This window comes from Salvia splendens, chromosome 12 (genome assembly GCF_004379255.2).
Source record: "Salvia splendens isolate huo1 chromosome 12, SspV2, whole genome shotgun sequence".
Classification (NCBI taxonomy): domain Eukaryota; kingdom Viridiplantae; phylum Streptophyta; class Magnoliopsida; order Lamiales; family Lamiaceae; genus Salvia; species Salvia splendens.
The window spans coordinates 18,729,816-18,745,453 of NC_056043.1; the positions used below are offsets into that span (position 1 = coordinate 18,729,816).

At 39.3% G+C, this 15,638-nt stretch overlaps 1 protein-coding gene and 1 long non-coding RNA gene across 2 annotated transcripts; one reads left to right on the forward strand and one right to left on the reverse strand.

Annotated features, from left to right (window-relative positions):
- Nucleotides 1–5,630: 5,630 nt before the first annotated feature.
- On the forward strand, nucleotides 5,631–6,867 carry LOC121758295. The gene is made up of 2 exons (XR_006041404.1): nucleotides 5,631–6,175; nucleotides 6,254–6,867. It is a non-coding gene; the product is annotated as an uncharacterized LOC121758295 (long non-coding RNA).
- A 365-nt stretch (nucleotides 6,868–7,232) lies between these two features.
- LOC121757660 lies at nucleotides 7,233–7,688 on the reverse strand. Its single transcript, XM_042153171.1, has one exon. The coding sequence runs from the start codon at nucleotides 7,686–7,688 to the stop codon at nucleotides 7,233–7,235; it is 456 nt and encodes a 151-aa protein (XP_042009105.1).
- Between the last annotated feature and the right edge of the window lie 7,950 nt (nucleotides 7,689–15,638).

A 15,638-nucleotide genomic window follows, 5' to 3' on the forward strand; every position in this document is an offset into this window, starting at 1 on the left:
GATGGATTAGGATTAGGATTAATATTAATATTAATTTATTTTTATTCTATGGATTTGAATAGATTTAATTCTATTAAGACAAATCCTAGATGGATTTAGATAGTTAACACTATCTTGATAAATCATAAATGAATTTGGATAATCATTATCCAAGATAAAACTTAATTATTTAATTGATTCTCCCTTGACTAGATTAAATAATTATCGTTAATTATCCAGTGTGTTTAAATGCTATGCATTAAATGGATTTATGTGTTTATTTGGTGTTTATCTTTTTAAGTGGATTATCTGTCTTATCTGGTTATGTGATAATTATGTAAAAACCATATAAAATATCTAAGCGATAATTACAACAAGTGTGTTGTATATGGTTTCCATCGATTGATTTGCAAATTTATGAAGCCAGTTTCTAATATCATCGCCACCCATTATGTGGGGACAATTTTACGAAATAACAAGTTCATATGGGCAGACTTCTCAAATATAAATAGTGTGAACTAGAAAGTAGTTTCTAATATTATAGCCACCCATTATGTGGGGACAATAATCATAAGAAATTACAAGTTTCAGAAGTTCATACAGAATTTATGAGATAGTTTTATTTTGTTATCAGCATATGACCATTGTTATGGGAATGCGTTGTAGAAACAAAATTATGTAATGCTAAATCTGATGGTCGTGCTTAGGCAACATTTGGCGGCCATGCCGTGCTGCAGTCTATGGACTATTCGTCGGTGTTGTGACCAGTAAAAATGTTAAAGTTGTGAATGAGTATTGACCTCTTATGGAGGGTACCTGTTTGCGATTTTACAGTTGCAAGATACATAATTGTTTTGTGGTTATTTGCGATTATATATTGAGCATAAGTATGTGATAATAAGTTAATTTGCCAAATCTTCATTATGTCATTCAATATTTTGTCTGCGATCCTTAAAGAGAAACTCGAATGCCAAAATTATATAGACTAGAAACGTGAATGGATAAGATTCTCATCGCTAAAACTTGGAGTTTATACTCAATGATTCATGTCCTCCATATCCTCGACATAATTCCTTGAAGATTGTTCGAGAATGCTTTTTGCATGTACTTGACAAGTTCTTTGAGGAATAAGGTCAAGCTATTTTCTTTTAAGTAGCACGACAAGTCTTGATTAGTGACGATGAAAGATGAATATCAATAGAATCTGTCAAGATGATTCGATTGGAATATCCTAGAGGGACATAATGTTTTGAGGAATCTATTGATCACTCAAATTGTTTTCTAACTCAAGTCATCGCCTAAAGTAATAAGTAATGACTAGAAGAAGGTTTAACTGAAAAGTAGAAAACCTTCAGAATATTAGTCGTTATATTACTGTTAGAGGAAGGTAACATGATAGATGACGAATTCATCAAGGCTGTAGTTTTCCTAAGTCCTAGTTCATTTGAACAAAAGACTAGATATGGAAATGAGAGAGCCTGAATTGTCAACAAAGTTTGTTTAAAGCGAGTGAAGATGCTTTGTAAGTTGGATTGGCCTCTTTTAAAGAAGGACAATGACTTGCATGACAATGCAATCTTGATCCAGCTAGGCTTTTGTTGCAGTGGGAGCTATTAATGCTCAATTATTGTTTTATGGTTGATGTTTAAGCCATCATAGTATTGAAACAATATAAATGCAACAAGATTGAGTATGAAACAACACATCAACTTCTTAAACAATGAATGATAAAGTATTTATGGCTCTTAGTCTTAAGGCCAAGAAAATACTTAGTTATTGTTCAAACTGATCTAGACCATCAAGATTTTAACAATATGTTTGTTAAATAGCTTGAAAGTCGAGAATGTCTGTTTGATGCACTGTAAGTTAGAATCATTTGATTCAGATCGCTTACAGAAGTGCAACATAGAAAGACTAGCAAGTCTCAATGGTTTACACCAATAAGGAGACGAGCAATGGGTTATGATCAGTAGCGGGAGTCTAATCTCCATTGACGAATCCAAGCATTCTTCTAAAGAATGGGATAGTAATGTAAGAAGGAATCGAAGTCTTTCTAAGATAAGTTTGATTAAGTGATGAGTTGTACTCATGAAAATCTTATCATTGATGGGATAAGCGTTAGATACAACGAGATACACCGCAAAGAAACTACCAACATTAGTACCTTTTACAAAACACGAGTTGTGGACTAGAGCGACTCTAGTCTAGCACATCTCAAGGTGTAATGTTGTTCCAACACATGTTGGAAAGGTATCCAAGTAATAGGAGTTGAGTACTGATCATGCATGTTTTAAGGTTGTCCCAAATGATGTAAGATTATAAGTTCGGTAATCTTCAAAGATAAAATTCTTGTATGAAGATCAAGAGATGAACTACAATCCTAACAACGTGATATCTCTCAAGATAAAGAGAAAGTTATCGGATTTTTCACATTACCAAGGAGTCATACCATTAGAAACTTTTGTACTAATAAAATCAACTTCAATACCTAAGATTGTAAGAACCATGTCATAGTGGAAGCGTTCCTAAGAACATAACAAGTTCATGGGTCTAAGAGTGTCGCAAGACTCGGTCTTAGATTAACTTGAACATAATCCCATTAACTACAATGTAGCATTGGTGCATTTGGATATTCATCATTGGAAAGGTGATAGATCCAAACTACAATCTTAGATAGACAACATGTTTTACAAGACTTGCAATACTACCTACAGACTGTGTCAGTCAGTGGGAGCTAGTATATTTGCAAGTGTAAATGTGGATCTCAAATGGCTAGACAATGACAATGAGTTATGCCCAAAGAGAAACATCATCTTCTCATCTGTCGTTGTGCCAAGATTTGTTCGATCCTACTGTTTATCAGAACTTACATAAATTAGAATGTATGTATTATGATTGTCAAGATAACTTTCTATTAATAGAAGTCTTGAGGAAATCATCTACATGAAACATCCTAATGGGTGTGTAATAAAGGGCAAGAAACACATGATTAGAAGCTTATGAAGACCTTGTGGTCTTAGGCATGCATCTAAATCAGAGTATATGTGTTTTTATCAAGATTGTCAAATGTTTTGAATTTGACTTGTGCCCTTAACAATGTTGTAAGCACAAGGAAGTTGAAAGTGCATTAAATATAGTATTATTGGTACTCTACGATGATGAAATCTATAAAAGTTGCAAACAACTGAGATTGACATCTGGCGTAGGAAACTGGTTGTCTACCCAGTTTAAGATAAAGGATTTAAGAGAAACTAATTACATTATAAGCATCTAAATTCTTTAAGATTGCTAGAAAGAATATTGAGATTCTCTTAGGAATCCTATATCTATACATTGCTTGGAACATTTTAGCATTAGAATTTCCATGCAAAGGCTTTTACCTTTCAAGATGGAATTGTCTTGTCTCTAGTAAGTGTCGTTTGACACTTAATGAGATCAACAATGATGAGACTAGTTTCGGAGATAGATGTCTCATATATGCTATGATGTGTACTAAGTTTGATATTAGTTGTGCTTATGCATAGCAAATGTATATCATATTAACCACGGCAAAGGACTTTGATTGAGGTAATGAATATACCATAGTACTTGAGAAAGACTAATCACTATATTCTAGTTTACCAGTCACTCATTTAATGTCATTGGGGTTACACTGACTAAGCCTTATGACTAATCAGTGATCGATTAAGTCATCCTCATTATATGTGTTTACCTTAGGAGTATATTTCTAGTAGCTTTGATCGTAAGTTTGAGTATGGCTATGAGTATTTTTTAATTACTCTAGCAAAGGCTAACTCAAGGGACATACGAGATCATAAGCTAAGCAATCACATAGAGAGATGAAATTAATTAAAGATCAAGTACGCAACAAAGACATAGTGGTGGAAAAGATATGATCAGAGAACAATCAAGCAGATTTCACAGAAAATGCCTTTGTGGCAACATGTTTCAAACATGGTGTGAAATGAATGGTAGTTCGATATATCTAGCTCCAAGACCTGCTTTGTGTATAAGTGGGAGAGTTTTGGCAGTGGGTATACTCGAAAGCATGTTTTGAGTATAAGTGGGAGATTGTTAGGTTTAGTATATTGAAAAGCATGTTTCGAGCAAGTTCGAGTGAATATAATTTTGCTTGTATACGGAAAACTTTACAATCCACTTTTAACCCGATTCAATATTATTCGAGCAGTTTGCTCGAATAGAATCAGTATATTATTACATTGTGTTTGCTTGTGCGTTTATAAGATGTTTTATAAACATTTAAATGCATAAGAAGTAAAAAAAACCTAAGTCTTTTGCTTAGTAGACTGGTTGTGGGCGTCGTCCACTTTAAGGTAACCACTGTCTGTTCTATGCAATGCTTTGCAAAAGAAAAAGAAGAATTTCACAACCTAGATAGGCTTTGGCTACCTATTGCGAAAGGTTGTTGTAATAACCGCTCTTTTAAACGCCATATTCGTTAGGCTTATTGTCGAATTAGAGATTTGTCGCTCTCTTGTCTCGTTGTTTTAAATGAAACTCATTGCCCTTTATTAAAACTTAATGTTGCTAGTTCGCAAAACCAAAAGTTAATGAAATAATCAAATGAACTAAAACAATTTAATGAATGTTTAAAAAAAATAATAAATAAAATAAAATGAACATAGTGAAAGGAAAATGGTAATATTTTATTCCGAACTAAGAGTGCTCGAAAACAAGATACATTAACCTATATAAACATTTCACATGTGATTTGTGAATGGAAAGAAAAAAAATGTGGAATACTATCCTATTACAAATATTCAGAAATGGCCAAAGGGCCTATGAATTTGCTAAATTTTGAGCCTTTGTTCCCACCGTGGCCTCTCTCTGATCAGCCCCGTCCCCTTTTTCTTTTCTTCCTCCACCCCTGCAATTGCAATGTTCAAACAAAATGTTAATTACCTAAAAGACAAGAGGGATTAAGGTAAAATCCCTTTGGATAAAAGAACAACAATGCCATAGTAAAGAGGGGGTTTAAAAGTGGCAAGAATCAGCCACTAAGAGCATGCGTAACGCAAGGGGCCGGGCCGCATCTCGCGAGTCCCGGCCCGTCCCATGCATTACACGGAAGGGCGGCACGGCTCACGCCCGTCCCGGTGACGCGTGACCGGCCTGGGGAGCGTCCCGCGTCCCGGCCCGGGACGGGGTTGCACGGTGACGGGCCGCTACTGTTCATCGATTTTAAATTTTTTTTTTTTTTTGCATTTTTAAGAAGAAGAAGAAGAAGGGGGAGAGGGGGAAGAAGGAGGAAGAGGAAGAAGAAGGAGATGGAGAGGGGCGACGTTTTTTTCATCAATTTTAATTTTTTTTTATTTTTTGCATTTTTAAGAAGAAGAAGAAGAAGGGGGAGAGGGGGAAGAAGAAGGAGGAGGAAGAAGGAGATGGAGAAGGGCAACGTGTATTGCAGAATTTTAATTTTTTTTTATTTTTTTTTGCATTTTTTTTATTACTCTAATTTTTTGTATATTTTTTAGTTTATAATTTATTATTTTTGTATTAAAAATGAATTGCTCGTGTTATAATTGCTCAACGTATTTTATTTTACGTTCAAAATAGGTTGGAGTTGTGAATAGTGTCATTTATTAGTTGCGGCCCGGGCCGCAACCTCCAGGGTTACAGCAGTTGGGGCCTGGGCCGCAACTATAGAGGAATGATGACGTGGAGGGGACTTGGGGCAGGAAATGGGGACGGGGTTATTGATGCCCTAATGCCTCTCTCTCGAGACCAGCCCACACTCATGGAAAGGGGTGACAAAACTTTACAGTTTCATAGAGGGACAACTTGCCAAATGAGGCAAAAACAGCCTGCACCCTACTCTTCCCTCCCAACAGCTCCTGTTTTTTTTTCACTAATGTACACCTGCCATAGTCAAACCAAACACATAAATGCTTGAGTACTTAAAACCCAGAAATAATACCAAATTTCCTTAATTAAAAGTAGTGAGAATGAAGAAGGAAAGAGATTCTCTGCAGCATGAAAACAAAGGGGCTGGACAACCATTTAATTCTTCCCAAGTACACCAAGATCAGCCTATAAAAACCCCCACACCACCTCCCAAAAACCCCTCCCTCTTGTTCGATAATTTCAGCCACATAACAAGTTGAGAGTGTAGTGTTTTGAGTGAGTGAGTAGAGTCTCTGCAGCGTTTCTTGCAAGGAGTTCCTACTCCCCATAGGTAACACTACTTTCTCCCTTCCCACAAGTATTCCATGCTAAAACATAAGCTCACCCTTCTCCCTAATTTATCAACAAGGAATCAGGAAGCAAGTTGGCAAACTGTGATTGCTAGGAGCATAGCATAAAGATTTAGTAGCTACTTCAAGAGGTAATACACCTCCATTTCCTTCTCTCAAATCTAAATATCTTTTCTCACATCATCATGTAGAAGCACTAGAACTAGATGCAACAAGCCACGGCGTCGGCTGGAGACGGCGGCGGTGCCGCGTTCCGCTGGAGTGAGGAGAGAGTAGAGAACGATTGGAGTCCCCTAATTCTGAAACTAGTTGCGATTTGAGAAATGAGAAAGATGTGTACAAGAGGGATGGACGAGGAATTGTAGTTCTAGGGTTACTCCCCAACTTGATTTTGGTGTAGAAGAAATGAGAGAGGGAGCCGACAGTTTTTTCTGATAAATGAGAGAGTAATTGATTTTTTTAATTGTTTTATTCCTTTAAGTTTTGAGTGTTTGACTTAAAATGGGAGTGAGGAGTGTATGTGTGATTTTACAATGGGAGCGCACTTACTTTCTTTCTTTTGGGTCAGTACCTGATTTGGGCTTGGGAGTATGTGCTGTATTTTTTATCTTAATGGGCTGCTGTTTGTTTTTGGCCAGTGTTATATGGAATTGGAGTGCTTTATCCTTGGTCTTGCCAATCTGTTTTCAAATAAATTTGGGAAATGGAATGGAGTTTTTTTTTAATCAAAAGCGCTCTTTGTGGGCGGGAGGTTTAGGCAACCCTCCAACCCGTAAATAATATCAAAATAAAATATTTTAACAACATGATCTTAGCCCAAAAGTGACTAGGATCTAAACAAGAATATGAACAAGCCAAATAGAGGTCCCACAAATCGAGATCCTCCGTACTATCAAGTGGAAAAAAATAGACTATATACTTAAGAGGGAGAAGCGAAAAATAATCAAACCCGGCCACCAAAGAAGCTGGATCAACTCACATCTCTACGTCGGAAACGGAAGTTAGGATATCTCAGTTGATCCATGCTAACCAGCGTCTTCAGATAACGAGGCGCAGAGATTGGATCATAGTAAGTAAGGGCAGGGGTCTGAACCCCCTACCTGCAAGAAAGTCAGCAGCTCGGTTCCCTTCTCTGTAGATGTGTGATAATCGAACATGCCGCTGAGAAGTCATACTCCGGATCAAAGCCATGTGATGCCTGAAATCCGCAGCACCAAGCTGTCCAGATGACAACAAGGTAACCAGAGCCGCTGAGTCAAGCTCAATCCAGATGTGTGTCGAAAGCTCCATAGCCATCTCGAACCCCCGAATCAGAGCCAACAGCTCCACCTCAAAGCTCGATGATGCGGCTATCGGAGCACAGAAGGCACGCAGAAGTCCTCCATCAGAGCCTCGAACCAATCCTCCCTCCCCCGCCTCCATTGTCAATGTTGAGAAGGCACCGTCAATGTTTAGCTTCACCCAAGGGGCATCAGGGGGATGCCATACGATCATGAGTGACCGCAGAACACGCTGTCTGGGGAGAAAGGCATGAAATCAACCGACGGCGAACAGCCCCTTCAGTGGGTCGGGGTGATCTTGCCGGCCGAGACAAGCACGTGCAGGTGGTGAGTGACCTGCCAAATAACATGAGAGTGACAAAAAGGACGACCGCCATGCTTGCAGGCGTTCCTTTCCGTTCAAAGAAACCAAGCAATCAAACAGGGTACAGGAAAACTAATATGTAAGGCGGGAGCCCTCTGGAAAGAGGACCTCTGCCAGTGACCTAGTGTAAGTGCAATATCAGTGCTCGTGTGAATCGGTGTGTGCGAGGAAGGAAACCAGGTATTGAAATACTCCCATGCAGAAAAAGCCGACTGACTCAAGAAAAAGACATGACTAAGAGACTCGACTGAAGGAGACTGACAACACTGACATCTAGACGCTAACTCAATCCCCCTCCTCTGCAACTTCTCATCCACCGACAACCTACCAAATAACAACCTCCAAATGAACACCGAGATGGTAGGGGTCAACCCTTGGTTCCAGATAAGCCCAAAAATCCCCCTTTTCGGCAATCTAGTCCGGACGCTTTCCCAGGCCGAGGTCACAGAGAACTCGCCATGGCTAGTCAGAATCCACCGCCTCACATCCTTCGCCCCCAACTCGATCAGTGTGGCTCTGATCAGGTCTATCACATCTGGAGGTACGCCAAACCTGAAAGATAAACTATGCAGCATATCCTCATCCCATGCATAATCATGCCAATATGATGCAACGGCCTGAGATTGAGGAGGATCATTTCCGGGGACGCACAGACTCCGGATGGGGCTAGCCCCAAGCCAGACATCATCCCAGAAGCTAATCTTCCCTCACCCAAGGACCAACGGATATACTCATGCATGTATGACCAAATACAATGCAAACGACGTCAAGTAGGACTATCATGCGACCCACAAGGAGATGTATGCAAATGACAAGGAAGGATACTGTACTTCTGGGTCATGAACTTGGCCCAAAGAGAATCCTGAGCTAGCAGTCTCCACCACAGCTTGAACCCAAAAGCCACCGCCACTTCCCTGAAGCGGCGAATACCCAAGCCACCCTCATCAAAAGGCAAACAAATCTGTCTCCAAGAAATCCAGTGTAGTTTCCTCTTTTCTCTAACTGTACCCCAAAAATATCTAGCCAGAATCTGCTCCAACTCGTCCAGAAATCCAAGCAGAGGGTTCATGACCTGTAAGATGTGAAGCGGGATGGCGGCGAGGGTGCTCTTAATCAAAGCAAGCCGACCCCCAAAAGCAAGGTGTCGGTGGGACCAACTGTGGATTCTGTCCATGAGCTTCTGCCTGAGGGGAAAAAGATGATCTGCCTTCCTTGCTCCTCTGATGATCGGGACCCCAAGGTATGTGAAAGGAATCACCCCTCTCCGAAAGCCTCCAACCTCCTCAACAACGCTATCAAACTCCATGTGCTCAGTCGCCAAAAAGAAATGTGTCTTCCCATGGGTTTAATTAATCCTTGTGAGCCGAGTTTTCTTTTCAAAATTTTGTTGGGGACGTGCGCGGCCGGTCGGCGTCGCCGCGATGCCATGGGCGGCCTTAAGAAAAATTCAAAGAAAAGATTTAGAAGGGGATTTTCCAAAAATCCATACTTTATTAAATAGGTACCCAAGTATGTATTTTAAAGATAATAGAATTTTTCTGGATTTAGTTAAAATGGATAAATAACTCCTACAACTTAGTGAAGCCCGAGAAAGGACTAGAGATCATATGAGACAAGAATAAAGATATAGGTGCTATGCCATAGGGGGCATGCATTCTTTCTAAAGAGAAATAGTTCAAGTACTAATTAGCGTGCTACGCTATTTATTTCCAAAGGGAATTTTGCCCGAGGCCAGAGCGAGTCCAACACAAGTAATTAAATTGAGGAATAAGCATATCACATGGGCATTCTTTTCAAAAAGTGATTTTAGTATGAAAATGTGAATATTTTCTAAACATGTTTGTCATGCCATATTTTACTTTTACGATTACCTATCTGCTTGACTATGCCTGTCATGTTAAATCGAATTCGGGTCCCAGTAGGGCCGCAAACCCTACTCGGACTAGTGTACACCTATGGGAACTGTGTGCTAGCTTTCGAGTTGGCCGGTCCAGTGAACGTCTTGGAATGTGGCCACATTCCCGGTTCACATACGTTCAGATATGGCATTTATGTTCATGTGGTTGCGCATTCAATTCTATGAAATGAAATGGAATTTAGTGACTCGGGCCTTTTAAAATAGAAACCCCGTGTTCACTCAACTATGGCTGACAAATTAAATAGAACTTTTTTTGGCACTGTGCTCACTGAGTATATCAAGTACTCAGCCCTGCATGTTTCTTTTCTAATGTGCAGGTTGAACGTGATTGATGTGACGAAGGTGTTGGGAAGAGGCCGTTAATAAGTAATTAGGTAGCCCAAAGTAGTATGTCTTCATACATACTATTTTGTCTTGGAACTTTCCGTTGCATTTAAGTGTTGTTCTTGGAAAACTATGAATTTGGTTTCGATACTCTGATTATCACTTGACTTTATACCCATTCGCATTCGAGACTAGTCCCTCGAGTTAATTATTTCTTTTATGATGAGTTCATGATTGATGAGATTATTTTAGTTGCGAAATAGGTACGCTCACTAGTACTAGGGAGTTGTGGTCGTGACAGAGTGGTATCAGAGCAATCGTTCTTTTGCTCTAGACCCAAGAACCATCCTTCAAAGCCTTAGTCTAGAATGATAGTACTAGATTAGAAGATGAATAAAATATTAAGTTGAAAGGATCCCAACACCTCGACTCGTCACGTTCAACCGCAGCAAGGGAGGTAAATACCTATGTTTCAAAAAAATTTATGGAAAATAATTCTTAGTCTTGCAAAGACCAAGCCTCCTTCTTTATGAAAAAAGGGAATGTGTCCTTTTACGGATCTCTATGAGGATGAAAATGTGTTTTTATGAATTTTTATGCAGAAATGATCAGTTATTTATGAAAGGACTTGATTAATGGAAAAATTATCTTGTTATGGAAATATTTTGAAAAATTCAAGGTTTTTAAGGAAAAAGAATATAAACTTCATTTCTCCCAACGACTTGGGAAATGTTAGGTTTAATATGTTAAGCATAAGGAGGTCTTTGAGACAAATGCTAAAGTATTATGAATTGTGCATATTCAATTATGTGGAGTATGGTGATGGATTAAGGAAGTATTTTTTAAGGTTACGAAATGACTAATGCATGCGAACATAGAATGCCTAAGAAGTATGTTAGGCTAAACGCTCTTGAACAGTAGTGTAAGTTCACGACTCCCTTGCCGCTTTTCTGAGCGATGAAACGAATGAGAATATGAAAATTGGGGTAAATCCCTTATTTTGTTTTAAATACGAGGAAATGTTGATGAGTTAGTCTAAAAGCGGACCACGCCTTTTCCTCTATCTCATGTCTTGACGAAACCACGATTTATGATGATGTATGTGGAACTATACCAAATGTACAAGAATGAGCCTTATGAACGAACTCATCTATTCATAGATGGTAACAGTCACACGAGAGATGAGAAAACTACCTACGACCCATGGGCATCTGTAGAACGTTATAATGATGCGAACAATATGAAGTTACCATTGTCCTTATGATAATTCAATTATAACCTGTAATAGTCGAGACTTAGATTCTCGAGATTTTTCAAATAAATACTAGAACTTTATATAAAGTGTGGAGGAGTATTTTATTTCTTGAAAAAGAATATAAATACAAATTCCAGAAATTCCAAAGCTAGCAAATTACAAATGTTTGAAATTGAATACACACCAACTATATGAGCTACTACATACATGGTGGAACGAAGATGGAAAATTAAAAGTCGAACTACTCTATTACAATGTGAAGGGAAAATAATGGAGCTAGCTTCGGCACGTTTTAGCACCGGTCGTCTGCTCGACTACCGGTGGTATCGGGGCCGAGACGATATTTGATCGTCGTAGATGATCAGCCTCGCAAACCTGTCGATAACCACCCAAAAATAACCAAGAAAAATGCATAAGATGTTAGGGTTTTGATAGGCGAACCAAGCAAGAAAAGAGACAAAAATACCTTAAGAATTGGAGACCAAAAACTTGTGGAGATGGGGTGAGACAACAGGTTGCAACTGCATGGACATCGTAGGCTGCAGAGTTACAAATGGGAGCAAAAAAACACCCTGCAAACGGATAGTAAAATAAGTTGCAATGCCAATAAATGGACGAGTACACCCTGCGAGTTGCTGCAGAGTACAAAAGGAGTCAAGGGGCTCAGAGTACATACTCTGCAGAGCTTCAGGGTAAGGCAGCCAGCTGCACAGCCATGAATCCCTTTTCTCAGCCAAGTACCTCAGCCTTAACAGGCTTTTAGTTAAAAAACTTCTATAAATGCCACCCCTCGGTTCCATTCTCCTCCCACCACCACATAATTGCTCAGCCTTATAGCAAGTTGTGAGGTGAAAGAAGATCGAAGCTAAGGAGAGGGGGGAGGAGCCGAGTTAGGGACGACAGCCGGAGAAAGAGATCAAAGCAAACTCAGTAGGTAACCATCCTTCTCCTAAAAGTAATAGAACGTATTCATATGTTCATAGAAGAGAACTTAAGCACATCATAATAGACGTCTAGAGCATAACATGCTGAAGATGAGGAAAGTTAAACCATTTACCCTCAACACCATAATTTCATAGCTTAAGCCTGAACACGAAAATAATGCAGCAGTAGTAAGCCCTACTATTACTTCAGGCAACACAATTAGGCTCAGAATTTGGAAATATGGTGATAAGAACTTTAGCAATAGCGGAAAGCCCACCAGAACCGAAATCACCCCAGCGAGCTCCACATGAAAAGGATACAACAAACATTCTAAGGCTTAAACTTTATCACCAAGTATGAATGTAACATGAAAAGAAGGATTTAATTCTAAGCTCACTTAGCTTCTGCCGAATAGAACCCGCACCTTAAGCTAAGTAATGAATGAAAAGAGACTTAACTTTAGGGGGGAGGGTCGTCGGAGAGGGCGGTGCTGACGGTGGTAGCGACATCGTGCTTCTCGGATCAGCATCGCAAATCGGTGACGAGGCGACAGAGAACCCTGTGATTTTCTGCAGCTCCGAGTCTCGAACCAGCAGCGCGAGTCGTGAAGGGGTTCGTAGCGGAAGCGTGCGTTCTAATGGATCACATAATACGGATCTATTTAGCAGATTATTCAGACAAAATCTATTCGTGTAATTATCACATGTATGATGCTCATAACTTGAATTTCAAACATGCTTTAGCACAAATAATCCCTAAAACATGCTTGTTACGGAGTTAGCCAATTTACCTCATTGATTCTCCAAAGAATCATCGATTGCTCGCGCCTTCTCCATGATGAACTTCAATACTAGACCACGGATCTTCTGACTGGTGTCCCGAACTGTATTCCGACATCAGGGTGGGCTGATCTTATCGAAACCCTAGGACTCGAATAAAGAAGACGGAAATTCCTCACGGAGGAGGAGCTGAAAATCTCACGGAGGAGAAATTCTCTTTGAAAAAAAATCATCCCTCTCATTAATTTGGAATGGACGAAATTTTCATGACATTAATTGTGTTTTCTGTCTCCTTTATTCTCCTATTTATAATAGTTATATATTGGGCCCAGTCAGGGATCTATGGAAGGTTTTGGATATGGGCTCCCCCAATTAGCTTTTTACTAATTAAATTGAACCCACAATTTAATACAAGCTTATATTGGAATATTACGAGCAGCCACTACAAACATAATATTGAACTCCCCATCCAAATCCGAAATTATAAGTAATCCGGGTTTCCATTTTATTTATTATTTATTTCCCGCGCTTAAGATACAAATGTCCATTAATTAATTAAAGTCTGCTATGGACTTAATTAATTAACATCTTATTTATTCCAAGAGTGGACTTAGCAAGAAACACTTATTTATTATTCATGGAATTATTAAATTCCAACTGACCAGTTTCTGAATAATAAAACCTTGTTCAAGCTTCTCTTGAGGACATTATCAAACGAGACTCTCCTCGCGCACGATTCAACATAATAGCAATCCTAGCACCGCTAGATAACGATCACCACTACCCAATATACCTGGATCGTTGGGTGACAAAAAACCCGCACCTTTGGTAAGTCAAAGTAGTAGATACTCAATATCGTATGCTCAATGCTAACGTACATTGATTAAGAAATAGATATTTATCAAGACCTCGTCTTTCAGTAGATAGCCTAAAGACTCGTCTTGCTGTTAGATCCATTCAGTGCTATACCACACCAACGTCATCTTATTTCAATAAGGCTTAGAAATAATCGGACTGACATTGCAACCTTTCACGATAGGTAGCCAAAGCCTATCTAGGTTGTGAAATTCTTCTTTTTCTTTTGCAAAGCATTGCATAGAACCGACTGTAGTTACCTTAAAGTGGACGACGCCCACAATCAGTCTACTAAGCAAAAGACGTAGGCTTTGTTTACTTCTTATGCATTTAAATGTTTATAAAACATCTTATAAACACACAAGCAAACACAATGTAATAATATATTGATTCTATTCGTACAAACTGCTCGAATGATACTGAATCGGGTCAAAAGTGGATTGTAGAGTTTTTCCGTACACAAGCAAGATTCTATTCGTGCGAAGTCGCTCGAAACATGCTTTTCAGTATACTAACCCTAAAAAGTCGACGACGAGGAAACGGAGAGCCCTGCGATTTCCCACAGCTCCGAGCGCGTGCCGAAGAAGGGACGTCAGCGACGTCGTTCTTCCCCCGATCCAGACCCCACCTCAAATGGAAGCTGGGACTTCGCGACTCGATTCCTCCAAGCTGGGAGTGTCGTGAGGAGACAGAGAGAGAGAGTTCAAAAAGGGGAACTAGAGTGAGCCGGAACGACGTCGAACGACGAGCAGCGGTGGGAGTCACCGAGAGGAGGCTAGGGTTTCGATCTTTGATTTGGGGGAAGAAAAATTTGCAGGATGGAATGAGAGAGGAACGACTGATGGAGGGGAATATGCCTCCAAGATCTGGGCCTTTCCCACATTCCTTCAAGATTGGGCCTTTTGATTTAAAACTGGGCCAGGGGATTCAGGAAAAAGAAGAAGTTTCCTCCATAAAGTACTTGGGCCATAGTAATTTAAACGGGGCCTCTACAGAAAAATCAAAAAAAAGAAAGATTAAGAAGAAGAGAGCTGGGCCAAAAATTAAATAGTCTAGGCTAGAATAATTAATCCCTGTTTGGGCCTAAGAATTTATTTCTTGGATTAATAATTTTAGTGAAGAGCCTCTTATTAATTTAGTTCAAAAGTATAATGGGATTAAACTCCTAAGCCAAGGAAGAAAAGAATTTTTAAGCCGTGTTGAGATAGTATTCGAAAAATAATTAAAGTGGACTTTTAATTAGTCAAAGTAAGTATTTTAAAATACTTAAGATAATGCGCGAAACTTTAATACCCGAACAGTTCGGCCAGTTCCGAATAAATTAAATCGCCGATTTAATTAGATTTCAAAACTTTTTAGAAAGAAGGAAATAAAATAAAGAGCACACGCTTAGGCATGCATTCATGCTAGATGAAAAATTACTTAAAGCCTAATTTAAGTATATTAATTTTTGTAAAGGAACATCGTCGCACGACGCGTAATCTCAGGACAGGAAAAGCACTCGTTTGAAAGAGTTTAAGTAGATGAGGTGGGCTCTTCTTTGCTTTTAAAGCGTGTTTTATGTGAAAATATGATTATTTTGAATGAGTTGTCATGCCCAGTTTTTTATTTATGATTGCCTATCTGTTGGCTATGCCAACCACTTAAATCGAATTCGGGTCCCAGTAGGGCAGCAAACCCTACTCGGACTAGTGTACACCAGGGACCGTGAGCTAGCGCCAGCGTTGGCCGGTCCAGTAATGTGG